Raw genomic sequence first — 24,783 nt, 5'->3', positions numbered from 1 at the left:
ACAATTTAATGGTAAAGTTGGGTTGCACAATGCTAGATATCGAATGAAAATTAGGTGTTCAACAAAATATGCTTTTCCAATAGGTTTGCGTTGACAGGAAACACAGTTGGTTTTATTCAGAAAAGGTAAAAGAAAAAAGAAAAGAGAAACGCAATAAAATCAATCTTTTCTGAAATAAATCGAAGCTAAGATCATTAACTATTTAGAAAAACGCCGGTTAAATGATGTTGTAGCTTTTTGATACTTCATTTAATTGTATGAAATATAATTGATATTTGCTTGTCTTTATATCTTAAAACCAATTGACCAATTTCGAGTTCTTTGTTATGAATGATTTACACCCGTTGACCCGAGGTCAATCGGCGTAAATAACGTCATTGAACAATCCATTCTCACTGTGACGTAATAACATTAAGCATTGTGACAATGGATATTAACGGGAAATTCACGAATTTGAATTTTTAAGTCGTCTTTACACTGTATTTTTTCCAAAGTATAAAACTGGCAGTGCATCTTATGTTATATTATTGAGGATGTAGTTTGTATGCAACGGATCGATTTACGTTTCAGAATAATACATTCCAATTGGCAATGTTGACCGATGGTACTTCGAGTTTCGCTATATTTAATTATGTGAAAATGGATATTACAACAGACCGTTTTACTCAGGTGAGATTTAACAACGATTAACTGTAGAGTCTATATATATATATAAAAAATATCTCGACTCCAAACGTTTAAATTTCACACTTCCGAGAAAGGAGAATATATCGCTCGAGACTCATTGATGGAAACTGTTTCTGTTATATTATGTACAATAAATAGAGAATATCATATGGCTTTTTCAATATCACATCCGTATCAACCCGAGACACCAATATAATCCCAAGAGCTCTGCTCGAGGGATTATATTGGTTGAGGGTTGATACGGTGTGTGATATTGAAAAAGCCATATCATATAAATATAGATTCTACCACTGCATCGAGTGTGATACGATATTTATCCACTCGAGACAGTTAAATTTTCAAATTTAAAAACGCGAGGCTCGCCGAGCGTTTTAAATATTTAAAATTTAACTGTCGAGAGTGGATAAATATCGTATTACACGAGATTTGGTGGTGGAATCTGTTTCTCTAATGATTTTCAAACAATACGCAGGCAAATTTATTCATTCTTTTCGAATGATCTGCAAAAAGATGTGCTCTTTCTATGTGACGTCATCAGGCATGGTCGCCTTTTTTCATGCCGTCACAATAGGAAATTCAGAGGAAAGCAAGAAAATTCGACGTCATAATCGGATTTCAACCAATGAAGAACTGAGATCAAACGAACCACACGTTGATTAAATTTTTTTTATACAATGGGTGCAGAAAGGGATAAATTGACGAAGAATTAGAGAAACTTTACTATATACATATATCTCACGTAGATGTTTTTTTATGTGACATGACGTCAATCAGAAAAGGAGGTTTGAAATGACGTCATACAGATTATAGGTTTGACATGACGTCATACAGATTAGGGGTTTGATAAAGCCTTTGCAACCGTGACTGCAATCGATGACGTGACGTCATACAGATTAAAGGTGTGATACAGCCTTTGCAACCGTGCTGATATCGATATCATCACGGATGGCTGATACAGCACGCTTGCCAATGATTGTATTACATATACAATTTATCTGTATTTACTACTAAGTATATAATAAATGTAGATATGTAGGCAGATGTTAGCGTTCCTTTCAACGATCTGCAAAAATGTGTTATATTTATGACACATCGATGCATGGTTGCCTGTTGTTGTGACGTCAGCATAGCATAATAAGTTGACAAAAACAAAAAGTTGACATCATTATAGTTTTTTTTACAGGTGAAGAGCTGAGAAAAGGCAGACCAGTCTAGATTATTTAAATTCAAAACTTCAACCTAGAACTAAAATTGCCATGCTCGTCATCCGTTTTTTTTTCGCATAATTAGGCAATATTTGTTAATTATAGTTAGACTATTTACCTTTTTCACTCGCCAGGTGCTTCGGGAGTGGTCACCACTTTTTCTAAATCGATATTGTTTTTTTTTATTCTCGTAATCTGCTGACCTCCTGCACATTTTTGCACCTTATTTCTAGTAAATCATACAAATTAGGACATGTATCAACACAAAAAAGACTTACCTTTTCGTTTCTGTTGGTGGTTTGTATGTACAATCAATCAGCTATCCAGAATTTATAAAGTGTTAATCCTGGGTTACTTCAATTCCGTTCAATCAAGTCGATTACTGATGATAGAATTTTACGTCAAACGCATGCATTGTGTATCTCAAAATGCAAGGAATGAATCATGAAGTCCGATACGCTCGTAATGTTTACAGTAATATCTAGATAGTGAGTTATTTGAGTGCATTCCTGCTTTTGGATATTTTGAATGAATTCTTATAATTGCTAACCTTTCAAATGTTTTCAAACTTTTCTATGTAGTGTTTTAGAATGTTGTTTCTTTTTGTCTGTCTTACTATGATTCGGGTATTTTTGACTGCCTTTAAGTATTTTCTTTCTTTTGTAAAATAGTGTGATTTCTATACTTTTATCTTGTATTAATAGTAAGGGATTGAAAAGCGTGATGCTTTTTGTATGGTGTACATTTTTAATATTGATGACTGTAACAATTACTGAAAGAGTAAGAACATATTATAGAAGTACATCACACAATTTGATATTCTTTTGTAGTCTGGTTTTAATGCTGGTGAGGGACGGGGATATACAACTGCATTAAATGCTGACAAATTGAAATATAGCTGGAATACTTACGGCAGTGATTCGAAGGGGATGTATATCTTCAGAATAGATAGGGAAAAAATACAACACGGGGGATGCTCTCCCGAGACAAGAGGTAATATATATATATCTATAATTATATTACATTTTAATATAGCCTAGTTTGCCATGTGTTCTAGACCGCTGGATACAAAGCAGGCGGTTTTGTCACGATGTCACAGAAGCATGGGTTAAGACTTTTGAACACCGGTATACTACTGTTGCCTTTATTTAAATCCCTCTTAGGTAGGCACAACCTACGAAAATTTTGCAGATTTAACATTGTTGGGCTGAATTTAAAACACAGTATTTGTAATAAGTGGTGAAGCGTACGAAAAGTATAAATACGTCTAGTGTTGATTTTTGACATTGTGGTATACCTACCATATATTTAGCAAAGAAATCGCAGTCTTAAAACTTATTCGGAATGATCATTTTGTTTTCCTTACATATTATGTCAGTTTTCCGAAATAATTATTGACATATTTCAAACGGATTTCAATTTAGGAATGAAGATATTTGGGACTATTTGCTAACTCTTTTTGACAATTTACGGCCATCAGTTATAAAGTGGTTGGTATAAATACGTTAAGGTTGAAAACGTGCAATGATGCAATCAGGAAGTTTAGACATTAAGTCTTGATTGTTAAAATCGTGAAATACCTATTTATATGCTCCTGTTGTCAAAGTACAGAAAACATGCAATTTAACAACAAAGAAAAGTAAGGTGTGCTCAAAACATGTTCACTTTGGATAAAAAGTGATAAACATTTAAAAGAATAATTTCCTATTTTGAAATTTATATTACATATATTATCTTTGAAGGTGTCCTGAACATTTATCCAACATTTGCCGGAATGCTCGGTGGTAAAATGCTGGATATATCTGGTCCATGCATGCAATTAAACGAACTCAGAACACATGTTAAGTGTAGATTTGGAGAAGACAACAGTTTGGTCACATACGGTTATAAGATTAATTCAATGAAAGCACGATGTTCTGTACCAAGAATGTCCGTACGTGGATGGATATCTGTGGAAATGTCAGTCAACAACAAACAATATTCACACAAAACAAAAATATTGATAGGTATGTTATAAGAAAAACAATAACTGAATTGCAATAAAAATTGCTGTATTAACATTAATGATTTCATGAATTAGCAAAACTAAGAAAGTCTAGTGTCGCAGGGGATATTTGATAAAACGGACAAACGGACAAAATCATTGGAAACAAAAAGGAAAGTTGCGATTGACAATTAATCACTAAGTATTCACAATATGAGCCGCAAGTCTTCAATTTGATTAAAATACAAAAATTATTGAAAGTATGATTCTTTTGAAAACTATAGTAAAAATTAATTACACAAAATAGGTATTCTCACTACCAAAACTTCTAAAAAGTAACTAAGTTTACCAATCCAGGATAATCTGCATTAAAATATCCCAAATCGATATATTATATGTGTTTACAAACATTTTTGATATACATGTATATAAACGTATTCTAGAGAAGTAGATGGGAGTGGGGAAACAAAAGGAGTTGATTACATAAAACCGTTAACAAAGTAAAACAAAATAAACCAAACCTTACAATTCATACATTTAACTGGGAAAAGAGGGAAATGACACCAAGGAAGCAATAAGTCTAATAAAAAAGACAACACTACGGTATTAAATATAAACAACGAAAAGACGTGATGTCACAATCGACAAATGAAGTCAGAAATTTTGTAACCTCAATAATGCTGTGTACCAAGATTTGGTTAAATTTGGCCGAATAGTTTCAGAAAAGAAGATTTTTGTAAAAGATTAATAAAATTTACGAAAAATTGTTAAAAATTGACTATAAAGGGCAATAACTCCTAAAGGGGTGAATTGGCCATTTTGGTCATGTTGACTTATTTGTAGATCTTACTTTGCTGAACATTATTGCTGTTTACAGTTTATCTCTATTTTTATAATATTCAAGATAATAACAAAAAACTGCAAAATTTCCTTAAAATTACCAATTCAGGGGCAGCAACCTAACAACGGGTTGTCTGATTCATCTGAAAATTTCAGGCAGATAGATCTTAACCTGATGAATATTTTTACATCTGTCAGATTTGCTCTAAATGCTTTAGTTTCTGGGATATAAGCCAAAAACCACATTTTACCCTTATGTTCTATTTTTAGCCATGTCGGCCATCTTGACAAGCGGGGTCATCAGACATATTTTTTTAACTAGATACCCTAGTGATGATTGTGGTCAAGTTTGGTTAAATTTGGCCTGGTAGTTTCAGAGGAGAAGATTTTTGTAAAAGTTAACGGACGACGACGACGGACGACAGACGACGGACGCCAAGTGATGAGAACAGCTCACTTGGCTCTGTGGGCCAGGTGAGCTAAAAAGGACATAAAAAATAGCCGAATCCATCTAAGGTCAACTTTGCGAAAGTTTCTTTAATATAGGGATATTGTGGTTAATATAATGAAGCGTATATCTTTTCTGCTTACACATTAATCAGGTTTGCAATATATAATACATGTAGGTGTTTTGCTATTTGAATTTACACGGTTGATAGTACTCAACGTACATTTGTTTTACAGTTCATCCTGTCAGAGTATCAAAGGGGGAGAAATTACATTTACCATACATGGGAAAAGGACAGGGATGGAACGAGACACATACAACCCAGTTAACTTTGCAGTGGAACAGTTCTTTGCTGACAGATAATGAAAATGCAAATGTTAACATTTCTTTGATGGGTTATAAGGAAAATAATAATGGGGTGAGTCATGACATGTGTTGTCCTGATTTAATGAATTGAGATTACATTTGTGTACAAGATGTTGTCAAATCTCCTTAAAACTTCGTGAATTACATTAGTCCTATTGACTCCTTTGTTAAAGCTCGGGTTTTTTGTTTTTTTTTTTTTGAAAGTCCAAACATTTTTTTAATAAAAAAAAGTTTATACATTCTTAGAAAAGTTTAGTCAAATGTATTCCGATATCATATTCTAGCTGTTTAAATAGATTGTAGTTATGCATAAATCATATTATTGTTGATGATCGGACGGAGGCTTGTACTCCTGGATACCGAGATTTTTAGGTTTTTGTTTTATCTGTTCACATGATGACGAGCCCCTTAATAATGTTATTAACTTAACGAGATAACTTTCAAATGAAATTGTTTATACATGTAGCTCGAACGGGTTTCTTCTATCTTATCTAATCAGGCTATACTGTGTGTTTTGTTATCGCAATATATTTGTTATTTCAGTGAAATTTCAAGCACCTTTTCACCTAATGCCATATTTTTAAAATTTCAGATAACCTGGGCAAATCTAAGAAGTATAGGAACTGTTCGTGCATCAGCCGGGCAGTTTACATTTCAGACCAATGATATAAGTTGCATAGGTCCTGTTTGTGACGAGTATGAAATTGGAATTGTTATGGCTGAACTACAAGATATAAAACAAGCAACATTCTACAGGTATGAAGCAATTTTAGAGTACACTGTTCTAAACATAACTTTTTCAACAAAATAAATTAAGCCAAGTAGAAGGATTCTTTAATGAATTACAATACATTAAATATTCTGTTTCGATAGTCGATTGATTATGGAAATGACTCTGTCTTATCAATGTCGTTCTCGATGATCGACTGCTCTGTATTGTCATGGAAGTTGCAGCGGCTAAACAGAATCATTCTATGTGGTCGAGTGAGAAGGTAGTTCTGGCAGTTTTGATTTTTTGATATACGAATTAGTAAATGCGCTCGGTCTACATCTAAACTATGGTTAAAGGAAGTATGTAAGCCTACAAAGATCCGTCTTGTCCATTCCTTGCCCGATAACACATGTAACCATGACTTTATAAGAAATCATTGTAAGGCTTATATTACAATTTTGTATTTTTTTCAGATTTATAGTCAGTAAAGTAATAGCCCTAGGATTTTTTGTTAACAACGCCATGGTCATGAATCTGGGTGACAATTGGCCGAGCCAAAAATGTAAGACTTGGTATGATCAGGACAGACAGGATATGAGTTGGCTGAACAAAGTAGTGAGATGTCCTTGCACACTGGTACAAGCACTTAGTGATATAGGAAATTTTTTTGCTGATTTTGGATGTTACCTTTATGATAATAGAACCAGTAAATGTAGATACCACGAGGGATCTGTTCATTGTGTGCGATCTGTTCAACCTTCGTATGTATATAGTTTAATAGTTATAGTATGTTATGGAAGTCTCTCTACCAAATTAGAAAAAACTGAAATTAAGGAATGATCAATGTGTGATCCTCTTTTTGATAAACTCGTTTGTTGCTGCCTAATGTTTTTTTATCATTGAAAACAGACAACATCACTGACAAAAATAAAATGACAAAAATCCAAACAACAATAACACAGCATTACACAAAAAAACTATACGCCTAGCAAAATTCGGCGTCTACTAGCTTGATACACCGACATTTATATGAAAAAAATTCTTGAAACGTTTTCTTTGTTAAATTCTTTCCTTTTAATGTATAATAGAAATTAAACTTATTCTTTGGTTTTCCGTTAGACAAACCGGTGCTGGAAACCAGTGTTGTTATGATGCCGAAGGTAATCTCAGATATTCATCTGATAGCTTTCAAGGAAGTACACCAGATAGAAGCCATGCTGGAGGTGCTTATCCTTATGGTAAAACTGGACTTGTTCCCGACATGTCCCACTGGGTAAGAGATGTTGTTACGTTCTATCAATGCTGTTTGTGGAATGAAAACAGGGATTGTGATTATTACATGGATCAGCGGTCAACCCGAGACTGTAAAGGATATAATCCACCAACACCAGGTACAAAAATGTTAAAATATTATCACAATAATGAATAAAATTTACTAATCATTCCCCTGGTTTGTTATCAATCAAATAAATTGTCGTTTTGTTTTTTACATATACACTGAAAAACAGTGTTATCATTTCAAACCTTCACATATCCCATTTAAAAGAAGTAGAATATTAATATTTTATTATTCTTAATGCACATACTGATGTCTTAGGGTTAGATAAGATCTTTAATCCTTTGTTGTTGGATGTCTTACAGAAGGTCATCCATTTGTTTCCATAGAAGTAAGACAAAATATATCACTAGTGTGGAAGGGAAACCTTACCCTTCATTCTCGTTTTTTTTTCTCGTAAGGTTCGTGTTACTCAATTTTGTATTGAATATTATCAATTTTAACAATTTAATGCTGGCGAAATTCTGATATTTTAACGAAGACCAACACAAAATCAGAATTACAAGCAAGATATGCACCAGAATTATAAATGAAACCTTTATGGCCACATTATTGCAAATTATGTCAACTATAGCATTTTTGGCTGTAGATTTCTACTTCCATTTCAATGTTTTAGTGTCTATTTCTGATTACTCACATTGAATCCAATTGTAGATGAAACAAGTTCATGCTGAACCTGATGTAAAATAATACACCTAAAAACCACGTGTCATGTCTCTTGAAATAATTATTCTGTTTTTCTGTTTTCGACTTCACACTAACATCTATGACAGACGGGATGATGTCAACTTCCCTATTATCAATTTCCCATTTCGTAGCAGTAACATACCCTCTGCCCCATCGTATTATGTTCACATATCTCAATTGATACGTTATGCTTGTGCATGTTCACACTATACTGACTTCATATACAGGAGTGTGCTCCTTACGCAAAAACTGCTCCAACAGAGTTATGAAGAGGAAAGATTAAAAATGACAATTTTATGGACACCATCACGAATTGGTTGATATATACGATGTGTCTGTGTCTAAACTAACTAACGACATTTTTACCACGTCTTAGATTGTGGTTTACCATCTACACTGTCTGGTCTGCTAAGTACCGAACGTGACCTATTCCCGAATATGACTGTTTTGCCAAGTGTGAATTCGCATTGCTATACGACGTGTCTCGTTATTTATACATCCAAGATTCATGTATTTAGTTATGATGTTTCTTTTGTAAGTCTTGTCGGATATTGTGTTATGTCTTATCGTTTATGGTATACATTCTGTATTTTCGATACATTTTACATATGTCTTTTTTGTCAGTATAGTCGAGTTACTCGTAGTTCGTCTACAGTTTCATGTCGTTTGTTTTCAAGTGTATTTACTGTTTGTTCTTACATCATCTTGCTTTATATTACAGTTGTTTTGTTTTTATTTTCTGTATGTGTGTGGGGTTGAAGTTATGAGTCAGCTATTTTATTTGTGTGGTTTTGGGTTTAAAGCTACTATATGCACAGGATTTGTTTGTTTATACACAGTTTTGATTTATACGAAAAACCGACATGGTTAGAAAATTCAGATAGTGGCACCATAGTCCGAGATTGGTCTGACGTCCGACGGCTGTTTTGCCAGACAAAGTGGGGCCGTGGGACGTCAGAGCTCGTCCAATATCAAAAAGTGGATATTTGCCCGTCGAAAATAGATGCGCCGCTTCGTTGCTTCTGGAGCCGACTGACGGCCTTGGATCCATATAAATCGGGTCTCAATTTGTTTATTTTTTCATTTATCTTTTCATTTATGTAAGTTTCATCTACCTGCCACCCTTTATTTTCTCATATTTGGACAGTTTTCACGTCAGAGCAATCTCGGACTAACTAGTAGCACCATTACAAACACAGTTCCATTTTGATATTCTTGTCATGGTTGGAGGATACATAAAGTGGCACCATTGCAAACTGGGTCCCAATTTTATATTCTTTTGCGTGTCTACAGTGCGACAAGTCTGATCTATTTTTGGAAATTTGCCTGTAGTGGTGCGGACGTCACAAAAATACGTCACTTTATTTTGGCGTTGATACATTCGTGTGGCGCGCGGTTTGTGCTTCGTTTTGGGTGTACTGGTGTGCTGTCGTGGGTTTGTAGGAGGTGTCCGTTGTTGTTCTGTAGTGTGCATGTTGTAGTGTGCTATTATATTGTTTATTTGTGTATTTCTCTGTTCTGGGTGTTCTTGCGTTTGTTTGTGCTGTGTTCCTGTCACATGGTGTTGTCGTTTTGTCGGTGTTTTTTTACGTTGTCATATGGGCGGGAGGTTTGGCTAGCCGTAAAACCAGGTTTACCCACCATTTTTTCTTAAAATGGCCTGTACCAAGTCAGGAATATGGCAGTTGTTATCAAATAGTCCGTTTCTATGTATGTTGGCGTTTGTTTTGTTGCAGTTCAGTGTTTCTGTTGTTCTGTTGTTTTCCTCTTATAGATATTGTGTTTCCCTCGGTTTTAGTTTGTAACCCGAATATGTTTTCGCTTAATCGATTTATGACTATTGAACAGCGGTATACTACTGTTGCCTTTATTTTTACACTAAAAGGGGTGCTTCCTTTTCTGTATTTCAGTGAAAATTCTATCAGGAAAAAGTTAAATGTTATAATAGCGCAATTATTTGTTAACAATTTACCGGCACTTTTTTACTATAAAAAAGTATCAAGTAAAGTCATATTGCTTGTAATTAGATATGAAACCGTATTATTGGGTCAAATGGACAATTAATCAGCGTGCAATTAAGCCAAAGAATATTTCTAATTTGTATTGTTTTCTATATATGAAACAAGGGTTGGCACGAATGTGATTGAATGAGATTGGCTTTAAATGTTTTAAATCGAAAGCTTCTCAATTTAGGTTTACAAAAACAGGAAATTAATTTCATATTCAATGTATAGATAACGATGGGGCCATTACATTTTTGCCTTTCTCATTAAGTGCAAATAACGATGATGCTTTCTCGACTGCATGTTATGTCAACGCTGACATTTCTACGAAAAATTATTAAAACCAATTAAATTTTCTAAAAGACAGAAACGCTCTAATTTCAATTTAAAAGCAAATATTTTTGAACAAATAATTTTCCGCTATTGTTTTTATCTTTTCAATTGCTTTGTTTAATGGCTTATTTAAATTCTGTCTCCCCAGATTCTTCTTATACCTTGAAAAATATTTAAATTGTTTCATTTTCATTCACTGGCTACAATTAAATTATCCGTAGAATTATCATTGCTAATCCATGTAAGCTTTTCCGCATAGAATATAACTTTAATGTAGAGTCGAAATTTTAGCTTTAATCTCTTTTATATTTAAAGGCATCTCCGCGCCTTGACGTCATTTTACATACATTTTACAGTTAAGAGTGTTATGTTTAACGTTGCGCATAATCCCAAACATTGGCTTTTTTTCTATTCAGTTCAAAACATTTCTATTTAAGTAATTTATCACATGTACATGATATGAATTTACTGTCTGTCTATTATTTTAGTTCATTATATGAGTCTAAATGCGTGAAAATCATTTTTTTAATTCACTAATAAAGCACTTATTCAATCAAGTTACAGAAAAGATATTCCAATTATTCATCAATATTATTTTATATTTATTAACAGCGATGGTGTTTGGTCAAGGTCATATTGAAACATTTGATGGGTTACATCAACGTATGTGTGGTCATGGTGATTTCCTGTTGATGAATACTACGTTACCGGATACTAGTGTTGTCACGGTTCAAGGACGATTTTACGAAAACGTTTTCCCAAAAATTGTTGGTAAGCATATATGCTGCGCATGTACTGATTTTGTGTCATGGATGAATACCCCATATCCTTTGTTTTTCTATTATAGTATACTTACAAAATCAACACAGTGCTTTTTTTAGTTTCATTGTAATAGATCCAAATGGAATATTTTAGGCAAGCTTTCATTCAAAGTGTCAGCTTCAAATCTATGATATTTTAGGTAGAGAATCTTGCAACAAAAGCTTATCTTCATTATAGATGTGTGATTGTATGAACTGTGATAATTCATATTGTTCACAATGGAAACTTTTATCAAACTACTTAGTTTAAACATATTTCATTTGCTTAAATATGCAAAAAGGATGAGACACAAGTTAATCAAACTTATGAAGTCTTCTCCCATGAACAATTTATAACAATATATTTTTTTACAAAGCATGCATGCAAACAATACATTGTATATATTGGATATGTAAAAAGATGATGTGTGATGATGTGAATGGTTGTACACAATATACATGTATATGCACTTTAATGTGCTGTATTATACAATTAGAAACCTCTTTGGCTCTTAAATAAATTCATATACATTCTTTAAAATTCTTTCATTTTCATCATTAGTTAATGACGAATCACCAGAGGTTAAGATGTTCCAATTTAGTAGAGAGTTCTTTGGTAACCAGTTCAGATTATTAGATAGTTTGATTCTTATATTCGTATAATTAGGACATTCAAAAAAGAAGTGAAATGAATCTTCACGCTTAGCACCACAGCTACAAGACGGACCAAACTACTATATAGAGCCGACAATGTACAAATTGTGCAATATTAAAACACATTTATATAAGGTTTTACTGTATTATTTTCACCAAGGTAAATGAACCAGACACATTTGTGTACTAAGTGTTAAATTGTCCCTCTAGCATGCTTAATGTCATTCGATAAACAATAACAGCGAACAAAACTATAATTTTAGCTGTTTAAGAACAGTTTTACCAGATTCAATCCGTGTTGAGATTCTTTTAATATGATGTAACGCATAGTGTCCTGACCGAAGTACCCAAAGAAGTATAGGTTCCTTACCACGTTTTCCAGATAGTTCAGGGTAAAAATGGGACCATGAAAAACCGTTGTGCATAAATATATAATGTGAGGGTACATGTGGGATCAGTCTAACCACTCTTTAGAACTGCCAGAATTAAATGGCATAAGACCATTCTAAACAGTTCTGGAACAGTTCTTCCTTAAAACAGTTCTAACCTAAAAATGTTCGAGGGTAGTACAGTCCAAAAAGTATTTAAAAAATACCCTTATCATCGTAATCACGACCTTGACCAAAGTATGTTAGTCACATTAATTGCCAAAACTAACCAATTGTTGACACCGATATTGAAGTATTAAAAACCTTTAGAGAAGAACTAAAGATTGTAATCCATTCTATTTTTCTATTTTCATGGTAAACAAAAAATCTTCGATATATATGTTATACCAATTACCATATGTTTCTTTATATGAAGGTGAAAGAGGAAATACCTCCGTCATGTTAACCAATGTAGGCATTCGTGTTGTTCGTGGTAGTACTACAGAGACTGTAGAAATAAGACTAAAATTACCAACAGCAGATAGAAGTGAACGTTATCTTGATGTCCTTGTCAATCAGCAATATCATTTCTTTGATAATAAACCATCTTACTGGCAAGACTTTAACTGTGAGTATATGTTCAGTGCTATTAGAAACCTTGCATTTGTCAAATTATAAAAGGCCGTGTTGGAAACCTAATATTCAAATTATGTGCGAGCAGATCATCTTAACATATTAAGCTACTAAGCCTTAACGATGCTGTCAAACATAGGAGTTGCATTGTCAAAAAAGGGTTCATCTTTCTTTTGTGTTATGCCTTAATCTTGTGTGTATTGTTTTCGGGACCCTGAATACTGAATTATTCTTAAATGAAGTTGTTTCGACAAGATACATTTGTACTTCCAATATTCGTTATTGGCTATATATTTTAATTATCATTACTGTTAACTCCAAATCTTCTTCTAAATCTCTAGGACGACATGGAAGCTAAAACCTGTTACATATCAAAATCGATAACCTCAATGGGTATGTGAATACTTGTGCTGCATCCTTCTGTCTTCAAAATTCCAATTGTTATTAAGGATTTGTCATACCTCCATGACAAATATGTTGTTTCCCCCGCAGGGAAATCCCCATACCAGATCATGCTTGATTTGATATACTGACAACATATTTGTTACGTTTGAAGGAGGTTATTTTTCAACAGATAATCAACATTTAAAGGAGAACGAACTATGCCACTATTCTTGCCTACTTCTCTTGTTTTTTATGACACACTTCATAGAAAGAATAATGGAAAAAAAAACTGGGTGTTCTTCCCATTTTAGTATATAGAGTATGCCCTTTCACTGAATAGTTCCAGGCCGAATCTGCATATAGTATGTATATATATGCCCGTTGATACGATTGTGTTTCCAATGATGAATTTCTTGCATAGATGTTTGCTGCATTCAAGAAACCTTTGAATCAACGGATTCAAGTAGTACACGAGAAAGAATAACACTTTATAAATGGCGTGCTTCCGGAGCGCTTTTCTGGATTAACCTTCATCAGGAACGCTCAAATTCAAATAAGTGAAAGCCAAGGATAGATAAATACATAAAAGCATGAGGAGCTATTTTACTAAAAAGGTATAGTCAAATTCATTTTTACAAGGTCAGTATTGGTTTTAATACGGAAAAAAGAAATAATAAACAGTTTACTATACATCATGCCATTACCGAAGCATTCAATACAGAGCTGAGTATAACATCTCAGACTTACAATCCACAAACAGCGGTATCCATGCAGTGCTAGTAAACGAAAATAACATAAAATGTTGTAACAATCATTATATGTTAAAAGATCTGTCTTGTCTTCGCATGCGCTTTATGGTTCTAGTCCATGATTCAATGGTAATTTCCGTGGAAAATCAAAATGAGTGCTGTGTGACATCATGAAAAGAACGCTAATACGTAATTTATTTAACAAAAGGGTATATATCCTTCCTAGCCATTGCTTTAACTATGATTTATTGTAATATTTTTCAATTAAACCGAATTTGAAATTTAAGCTAGAAATAGGGGCTATTTTAGGGTCTAATCGAACCGACTCCTTTCCCGAATATCGTTAATGTCTTGATCATACTATCGTAAATCATTTCTTAAAATTAATAATTTAAGTAGAGAATTACTGAACTTGTGAAAAGATGAAATACTAAACATTGTCTTTTGCATCAGAATACCTATTGAATATGCATCATTATATTTTAGACTGCTGGTCATTATATTACCATTCAAATTTTTAGCTTTCATGGTGGTGAACACGGATGAGACAGGTATGGAATCAAACTTCACTGTTCATCTAAAGGATGGACTAGCTATTCAAGTAGCTGATTGTGACCGGACATTATGTGTTGTAGTTATAGCACCACCTTCACTTCAGGTAAATTCAACGGATTTGTCAAAGTAACATTTTAAAATGTAAATAGAAAAATAGAACATATTGATTTCTACTACATTTAAAACGTAAAATTTGACTCTGAGAGGTCTTTGTTATTGCACATTTTATTATTTCGTGTAAAAATATTAAAAAGTGTTCTTTTAAGTAACCCAAACACCAACCCATGGATCGAATATTTTTGTCTACAAAAAAAGACCCCCAAACGATGACTGATTCTATCACAGAGTAAACATAAAAATATAATTGTATACAAATATAAAATGTGGAAAATTAAAAACAAATAAAACACAACACAACACAGCTGGAACTAACAGTTCATGCCTTGGTCTTGTCAGTTTTTTTCGACTTATGAGTTTTAATGTCCCTATGATATTTTTTGCCTCTCTTTTAGTCCTTGGATACAGTAACAAGTGGAATAATGAAAAGCACATTGAACCGATAGGAAGACCAATTTTGAAAACTTACGTCTGGTTTTTTTTTTTGTATAACATCCAGATATGTGATATAATTGCAGGGAAAAGTACAAGGTCTTCTAGGAAACTTTAATGGAAATGCTACAGATGACCTACTTAATGTAAATTATACAGTTACTGCACAGATTGATAATAACTCATTGGATGATTTAACGCTTTATCAGATGTTCAAATATCCATGTAAGTGTCCAGTAAATATAAATAAGAAGATGTGATATGAGTGCCAATGAGACAACTATCCACCCAAGTCACAATGTGTAAAAAGTTAACATGCCTAGTTTCATTTTTCCTTACTCCTATTCGATGTTTAACTTCTTCAATTAATATGGCGATTCAAAATAAAAAAAAGAACTGCATATAGGCAGCGTGATATGTCACTGATACAAGTAGAAACTATGTTAAGAAGAATAATAAAAACACAACATTCGAAAGAGACTAAGGGATGAACAATTTCTAAGCTGAGACCTGTATTTAGATATGTCAGTTGTATTTATTAATTATGTTGTTGCGTATCTTTATTTTTACGGATTAGCTCATATATATCGTTTATAGGGGCAGCACAAAAGAAAGACAGTGTATTACCAATGTACGTCGATCCAAGTTATGACCCACCAATTTGTTCAGTGAAACAACCAAAGAGACTAGCACTACAAGAATGTAACAATAATAAGCCGTGTATGTTTGACTATAAAGCTACTGGTGACAAGGAAATAGCAATGAAAACTAAATCAAAGTCTATGAGAATAAATGAGCTTCGACGTTTTCTAACTCCAGGTAAATATTCCCTCTTTCATTTTTACTTGTATTAAAGAATAGTCGGACTGATAGTTTGAATAGCAACACCTGAGTTGGTTTGATTGCAAAACAGTTATCATATGTAAATTTGTGATTTTTAATCATATTCAAATGATATCTGTTATTTTTTTTTATTTTTATCTAATTTATTGAATAACCAAATATATATACGTCATTTGTCATGGTTCATGTAGATAATAAAATAAAGTGTGAATACCCCGTTTATAATTACAAATAACAATTATTATAATACTTTATTTTGGTGGACCCTTTTTTTTATATATTATCGCCAGCAATGCTCAAAACCAAAGAGCTTATGATCAAGCGCGTAAACACAATGAAGGAGACTTAAACACAATCAGAATTCCCCTTTACTAGGAATATGAACAGGATTGAACACTTTTTTTAAATGTTGTCGTGATACATCTGATCCCTATTTGTCCGCAATAACTGGATATCATAGACGTTCTATTATAATGTTTACGTCAGAATACAAAGCAGTCAAAGTGAGTTCAACTACAACAACTTTTTTGTTTGCGTCTTTGTTCGATTTATGTGTATGCTGTTTGAACTTGTTTAGTCAGTTGTATCGCATGTCTGTGTCACACATTTTTGACTGCTGTATCCCAATTATTGTCACATTAACCTTTTATGTCTGTTTGGGTGGCGCACTCATTTTTGTCAATTTAACTATAAACAACCGTCATAGAAGTGGAATGTTTAGCTAGTTAGTTAGTTTAAGACCAGGTTTCCCTTACCATTTTCTCGGCAAATGCCAGTTCCAAGTCAGGAATGTAAGAGTTGTTTTCAATTTATTTCGTTTGGTTGATAAAGTCTAATGTTTGATTTTTAATTAATTGATGTCAATTAAAATATATATTGTAAGTGTTCAGCTACATTTTGAATATTTGTAAATTGTAGTTAGGACCTGTGGACTACTAGATATTCCACGAGGTGTTAAGAGTGACACGAATTATAAACTCGGACAGACAGTTACTATAAAGAGTTGTAGAGTAGGAAACTTACAGGGTGATGACAAAACATACAGATGTTCAGCAACCAGTGAGACTTCTCAGACATGGTCTCCGTCGGTTAATGCCAAATGTTCTGGTAATTATTAATTATTCTACTATATTACAAACAATATATATCTGAGGTGGTGACACTAATACCTGGTATCAGTTTATCTTTATGAGGAAAGAAATATGCCAAAAAGACTGTTAGATCATGAAATTTGTCTTTACAACAATATTAAAAAGTTGCCAATCACCGTTAGATTGTGTGGAAAATATTACCTTTTAAGTTTATGTAAATATCACAAAAGAGAGAAAAGTTCAGGTCCCAAGAAATTGCCAAACTGCGTTTTGCCGAGTTGCTCAATATCGTTACATCCGACCGAGACAAGTTCTAATGACAGTGAAGGCACTGCCAAACACTTATTGTTGAAATATCTTTGTAGCCAGTAGTTGCGCTGTATATCAATATCCACATAATATGTTTATTGTAGTTTTAACTTTAGCTTAGATAATTATGAAGCCAAATTGTGGGCTCAATGACCATCCTCCTTTAAAAATATATGGACAGTCTTTAATTGCATTACAGATACAGTTGAAACAGCCGATACTGGTATGATAATTGGAATTGTTGTTGCTGTCGCTGCTGTAATTGTTATTCTCATAGTTGTTGTTATTATTATCAAAAAGTTTGGTAGAACTAGAGAGTAAGTTCACTTTTCATTTTGTTACTCAAGAATATCGTATATTGATTTATCTGCGGACGTTAAATTAATTTGCAGTCGAAGCTATTTTTATCTTTTCTCGGGTTCCTGTTGTGTTGATTATCGTGTATGTGTAATGTGATTTTTCCAGTAGACACCTTAAAATTCGTCTTCAATGGTCATGTAATGATTATATATATCTTTATTTAGCCTCCTTTAGGCGAGATAGTGATATAAATAAAATATTAATAAAATGTTTGAACAGATGAAAAAAAACATTTTAAACGTGTTTCACATTGCAACTTAGAGGAGAGAACATGTTTTGAAAAATTTGTAAACGTAGGTGACGCATAAACATTGAAACGTTCTGCTCAAAGTGTAGTTCTAATTCGGTTTCGCACGACAGAAAAAGCTAATTATAAGGAACCAGGAAAAGCACTAAAGTGGTCGGGTTTATACATAGTAACAACACCAGAATTCATCGCGAATGTCGGTTAAGTAGTCACACGAAGAGTTTGCATGAATACACGTGTCGGTGAAAATATACAATATTTATCACATAGATTATTATAGGTGTTCGTATTGTGAACTAAACAACACAGGGATTCTATGTAATTTGTATGGGTTTTTTTTGTTTGGTTTTTTTTTTTACATTTTTTTTTATGATTCTTTATTTTGTATTTCTTCATCTCATACAATAATTATATGCATATTTTCTTTTAAAGAAGGATATAATACATGTTTTATAATTATCACCTGTCAGTGTCAGCGCTTATATAATATTAACACACAAAAAAAACAAAGAAAAAAACATTAATTGATATGTTGTCTTCCTCGAATGCCAACATTTTATATGTTACCTATTCCTTGAATGCCAACAAAAATAATTCAATATTTGTTTATATAATAACAATAGGTGTTTTTATAAGTTTTTAACTGTTAAAAATGATTAGTGAACTTGATAGAAATGCAACATTTTATCAGTTTTTGCTAAGAAAAAATAGAAGACTTTAGGGTTAAAATCATTATGAATTTTAAAGAAATAAAGAAAACTAAAACATTTTTATTACTTTTTATTAAAAAAAAAGATACATTTGGAAATGGAATGTTTATTAACATCAGACATATTAGAAATATTAAAGAAATTTTAATTAAATACAATTATTTCAAATTGAAAAAAGGATATTAGAGATTTATTAAATTCCATATCATTTTAAATATTATATAGTTAATATGAACTATATGAAGTTTTCAATTGAACAATTAATTAAACTTTAAAAAAACCTTGCATCAGAAATAAGTAAATTTGATAACTTCCAAGCTGGAAACACTACAAAGTTTCAAGAAAATCCTTAAAATAGGGTAACAAAAATTCCGATGAGTTGCGAACATAATAAACACCTAAACAATATTATTTTATGAATCACTTACAATAAAAATAGATGTGATATCATAACCTGGGACTATTATACTAACATAGTATAATAGTCCCAGTCATAACCAAGAAAAATATCCTGAACAAACTGTATAAAATAAAACATAGTAATCTAACATGAGATACAAAGTTTCAAGAAATTCCATCATGTAATATTGGAGGATATTACAGCACACACAACTATAGAAATATCGAAAAAAAGCTTCAAAGACCAAAGAGGCTATTGTAGAATTTGTGAAAACTGGAATCCCTGACAATATGCACATGTTGACTTTGTGATGCAACACTTTTCAAAGTTTCATTTTAAGAGAATTCATATTTGTTCAAGCAGTAACAGCAAAAAATGATTTTCAACAACTTGACAAACATGAATTATATTTAACTACCTGCAATTTACATATCTGTTTAATTATTAGTATGATTGTTTTGATAAGCATGAACTTTTGTTGTGATAACTACTTATACCTATTCCTCGAACGCCAACATAATTTTACAGGTAAATTTTCGGTAGATCAAAGGATGTTGGCATTCAAGGAATAAACCATTGATATTAATAGAATAGATTATTATTGACGCAACATACTTGTACTAATAAAAACATATAGTGACATGTTTTGTTGTTATTGTCTCTACAAATGTAGAAATATACATTATTGTTTACATAAATATATATTTCAATCAAAGACTGGAAATCCTATCAAAAATTATCTAAACTCCAACTATCATAACATAGTAACACATATTTAAGTCTTACATACATATATATGTATAGGAGGCACACTAACCACTGTCCATATGTGATGTACAGCCAGTTGTGTTATACATTTATGTTACAGTTTTGTATGAGTTATCTTTCTTGTATCATAAAATTAATTGTTTAAATGTTTACGCAAATACGGAAATTCTAATGCAACAGTCCATGCAGGATGAGGATGGAATATGTTATGTATCTTCTAAAATACATTGAAGTCACTGTCAACACGCATGCGTTGCTGCCTTTCACTTGGTTCATAATTAAAAATAGAGATGTAAACTATTCGCTTCCATATTCTGCTAGACATAAACTGTGTTAAACAGTCTAATAAGTTGTATATGGATATAGATTTGCGGATATACGTCCGATCCGGATGGGGACGTAAAATCCTATGCAGAGAGAGTTCAACGCCCCTGTATGTTTAAAACCTTTCAACAACTTATTGATTGATGTTCTATTGCAAAGCTACTTTTCTGTCCCTATCCAACACCCTCATTGTCCAGTGGCATTCCAAATTAGCCGCCCTTCCTCCCGGGTGACCCCTATTGTAGGAGTTAGTTGACCGTTATGGAATATCTGTTTCAAAAATGACGACGGATATGTTCCATTTGTCGTAACAACAATCCCGTCCTCTTACATTTCCTCGAATATGACCTACCGAATTAGACTTATCATCGGGGTTTCACTTACATGAGCACCATGACGGATGCCAAATGTGGAGCAGAATCTTCTTTCCCTCCCGGAGCACCTGAGAACACCCCCAGTTTTTGGTTGAGTTAGTGTTGCTAAGTCTTTAGTTCTCTTTGTTATGTTTTGTAGACTGCTGTTTGTCTTTCCGTCTTTGTTTTTGTTTTTGCCATGACATTGTCAGTTTGTTTTCAACTTATGAGCTTGAATATCCCTTTGGTATCTTTTGCCTCTCTTCTACCTATTATATTAATTGTGTAAATTGTTTTCGTCCGACCATATATGAAATATTTGCCACTGAACGTGAAGCAAACAAAAAATCACTCAATTTTTACAAATTTTATCTGATTTTGTAAAATGTCTTTTGCGTTTGGAATCATCTAAAATTGATTGTGCTGAAGTGTTTGTAAGAGCTGAGCTTGAGCACCTACCAGAAAATCCTTTCCAAATGAGTGTGCTTCATTATTCATTAAAGTATTGAATCTTTTAATAATGATCCTCTGGAAGTGGTTGTAAGAGTATTATTTCAACAACTACCAGAACCTTCTTTCCGAATTCCATATGTGTTTGCTTCATTATAAGTTCAAGTATAGAATTTATTTTCTAAGTGAATCTATGAACAATTGAAAGCTCATGTCCCACTACACTCATTAATAGGGAATTAAAAATAGGACATTATGAAAACTTTTTAAGAAAAGCATGTATTTGTATTTATAGTTCCAAAATCTTAAACTTTTAAATAGATTGCAATGTATGAATCCCTTTCTGCAATGGATACACGTAACATGTTATATTCTATAAACTGAAATGTCTAGTTTGAAAAAAATGTGTGCGTCTTTTTTAACGTATTTAAAATATGTTTCTCTTTAGTTATGATTCCAGTAAAGGAAAATATGGATCGCCTTCTAACCCGGTTACAGATGGAAACGAGGAGTTTAGTGCAAATTACAGGCGATCACATAAACCAACTAAATTACCTACTGATGAGGGAGAGAAGTAAACGAGCTAGTCAGGAATACAGTTTAAATTAACATAGTAACAGTCATTATGTGTATGGTTTGCTAAGGTTTAAAGTTGATTGAATGGAAGTGAAACAATAATATACTGTAAACAGATTTGATGAAGGCATGTCTCTAAATGTTAGATTGTATGATAGACGACGGAAATTGTTTGTTTTCAGAATTGAGGTGAAAATATTGAAGTTATTCTTTAACAAAAATTACTGTGTCTGCATGTGTCAAATAGGCCTTCATTGGAAGTATTAAATATCGTATGATACTATGGAATGTATTGAATCAGAACTCTCAGGGACAAAATGCAATCATTAAATTTAAGCATGATTAACAGTTATCATAGACAATATCGCAATATTATTGTAAATATCCATTATGTATCGTTGTATCAAGGGTAACATGACTGTATTCTTAAGAACACTTAAATTGCATTAGAACTTTAATACTAGTATTTTAATAAATCTTTTATTATCGTTCGGAAAATTAGAAAAACTAAGCTGAATATACATGACTTGTTGATTTATTGTTTGAAATCGCTTTTGATAACAAAGTTTTTACTTTCGTGTCCTTTTATCGTTAAATGATTTATACGTGATACTATTAACATAGCTTTATCTCATGTCATACTTTGAGTATCTCTGAATATTTTAAATACATTTTACTTGTAAATGTCTACATGCATTTCATTTTTGTTTATTTATTACAAATTAAGCACTAAATCTATATTTTTTTTATACTTAGATCAGATACGCAAATATTTTACAGTTATTTTGCCGTACCTTTTTATTGCAAAAATGGGAACGAGATGAGTGTTTTCTAACTAAATGACATGTATGTTTATGTGCATTAGATAGAATTCTAGAGCTTTTCAAAACTAAATTATCGTTTTAGGTAAGAATCTTATAAGCCTTAATATATAATAGGTTTCATAGTAATACTATTATCGAGAAAGGCAGCATTAGTACTGAATTTGATAAACATCATCTCTATGTTGGTCATGCATTTAATGTTATATGTCATGGCATCAATAATTCATTGATTAAAATATGTATAACACTGTTGTTTATTTTAACTATGCAATTCTTGCAACCATTCACAATTTTCTTGCTTAAACATCATTTTTACAGTTCAATAGTAATTTACCTTGATCAAATTTATTTCAATTTTGTAATATGGCTTTAAATATTTTATACATTTTTTTTTACATGTAAAAGCAATTTCATGTAACCATACTAGTATTTATATGATGCAGTTTTACCTGTTGCAATCTTGTAATAGATTAAGGCATCCGTCTTATGATGATGTTCAAATCTTATAAATCGAGTAAGAAGGCAAAGCAAGGTAACAAACAATACCTCAGGGATTCGTACAAGAGGGATCATTTAGTGTCAGGATTCGTACAAGAGGGAGCATTTAGTAGAATTTGATGCGACTGTTATACAAGTGAGAGGTTTAGCTAGCTATAAAACCAGGTTCAATCCACCATTTTCTACATAAGGAAATGCCTGAACCAGGTCAAGAATATGACAGTTGTGATCCATTCGTTTGATGTGTTTGAGCTTTTCATTTTGCCATTTGATTGGGGACTTTCCTTTTTGAATTTTCCTCGGAGTTCAGTATTTTTGTGATTTTACTTTTTAGTGCCATCTTATATGACATAAAAATGTAAATAAGGGCCTCATATACATTATTCTCAACTCCCTCTATAAATATTTTTAAAAATATTTGCCAGGTATCGAAAGTATACATTCCAATACTAATTAAGATGAAAAATATAATTTCCTGTGTGCTGATTGTTTTCGGTAACATTTCCACTGTGCTGATTGTTTTCGGTAACATTTCCTGTGTGCTGATTGTTCTCGTTAATATTTCCTCTGTGCTGATTGTTTTCGGTAAAATTTCCTGTGTGCTGATTGTTTTCGGTAACATTTCCTCTGTGCTGATGGTTTTTGGTAACATTTCCTGTGTGCTGATTGTTTTCGGTAACATTTCCTGTGTGCTGATTGTTTTCGGTAACATTTCCTGTGTGCTGATTGTTTTCGGTAACATTTCCTGTGTGCTGATTGTTTTCGGTAACATTTCCTCTGTGCTGATTGTTTTCAGTAACATTTCCTGTGTGCTGATTGTTTTCGGTAACATTTCCTGTGTGCTGATTGTTTTCGGTAACATTTCCTGTGTGCTGATTGTTTTCGGTAACATTTCCTGTGTGCTGATTGTTTTCGGTAACATTTCTTGTGTGCTGATTGTTTTCGGTAACATTTCCTCTGTGCTGATTGTTTAACATTTCCTCTGTGCTGATTGTTTTCGGTAACATTTCCTGAGTGCTGATTGTTTTCGGTAACATTTCCACTGTGCTGATTGTTTCCGGTAACATTTCCTGTGTGCTGATTGTTTTCGGTAACATTTCCTGTGTGCTGATTGTTACCGGTAACATTTCCTGTGTGCTGATTGTTTCCGGTAACATTTCCTGTGATTGTTTTCGGTAACATTTCCTCTGTGCTGATGGTTTTCAGTAACATTTCCTGTGTGCTGATTGTTTCCGGTAACATTTCCTGTGATTGTTTTCAGTAACATTTCCTCTGTGCTGATTATTTTCGCAAAACATGTTCATCAGGTCAAGATCTATCTGCCCTGAAATTTTCATACGCATCAGACAACCTGTTGTTGGGTTGCTGCCCCTGAATTGGTAATTTTAAGGAAATTTTGCAGTTTTTGGTTATTATCTTGAATATTATAATAGATAGAGATAAATTGTAAACAGCAAAATTGTTCAGCAAAGTAAGATCTACAAATAAATTAACATAACTAAAATTGTCAATTGACACCGTAAGGAGTTATTGCCCTTTAAGGTCAATTTTTCACAATTTTTTGTAAATTTTTGTAATCTTTTACAAAAATCTTCTCCTCTGAAACTACTGGGCCAAACTAAACTAAACTTGGCCTTAGTTATCTTTGGGTATCTAGTTTAAAAATTGTATCCGATGACCCCACCAATTAACCAAAATGGCCGCCATGGCTAAAAATAGAACATAGGGGTTTACTAT

At 32.7% G+C, this 24,783-nt stretch overlaps 1 protein-coding gene across 1 annotated transcript in view; it reads left to right on the top strand.

Annotated features, from left to right (window-relative positions):
• Nucleotides 1-22,799, top strand: part of LOC127726282 (sushi domain-containing protein 2-like) — a 33,393-nt gene extending 10,594 nt beyond the window's left edge. Inside the window, exons 4-18 of the mRNA XM_052233596.1 lie at nt 571-669; nt 2,723-2,885; nt 3,635-3,898; nt 5,401-5,582; nt 6,123-6,286; nt 6,716-7,003; nt 7,362-7,633; nt 11,214-11,372; nt 12,860-13,051; nt 14,711-14,847; nt 15,380-15,518; nt 15,891-16,112; nt 17,055-17,243; nt 17,736-17,853; nt 21,597-22,799. Of these exons, the coding sequence (XP_052089556.1) occupies nt 571-669; nt 2,723-2,885; nt 3,635-3,898; nt 5,401-5,582; nt 6,123-6,286; nt 6,716-7,003; nt 7,362-7,633; nt 11,214-11,372; nt 12,860-13,051; nt 14,711-14,847; nt 15,380-15,518; nt 15,891-16,112; nt 17,055-17,243; nt 17,736-17,853; nt 21,597-21,726 (2,718 nt within the window). The 3' untranslated portion in view covers nt 21,727-22,799. The remainder of the gene's footprint in view (nt 1-570; nt 670-2,722; nt 2,886-3,634; nt 3,899-5,400; nt 5,583-6,122; nt 6,287-6,715; nt 7,004-7,361; nt 7,634-11,213; nt 11,373-12,859; nt 13,052-14,710; nt 14,848-15,379; nt 15,519-15,890; nt 16,113-17,054; nt 17,244-17,735; nt 17,854-21,596) is intronic.
• The last annotated feature ends 1,984 nt before the right edge of the window (nt 22,800-24,783 follow it).

The sequence above is a fragment of the Mytilus californianus genome, unplaced genomic scaffold (genome assembly GCF_021869535.1).
Source record: "Mytilus californianus isolate M0D057914Y unplaced genomic scaffold, xbMytCali1.0.p SCAF_17, whole genome shotgun sequence".
In the NCBI taxonomy this organism is placed as follows: Eukaryota; Metazoa; Mollusca; class Bivalvia; order Mytilida; family Mytilidae; genus Mytilus; species Mytilus californianus.
This window is presented reverse-complemented; position numbering and strand designations above follow the sequence as displayed.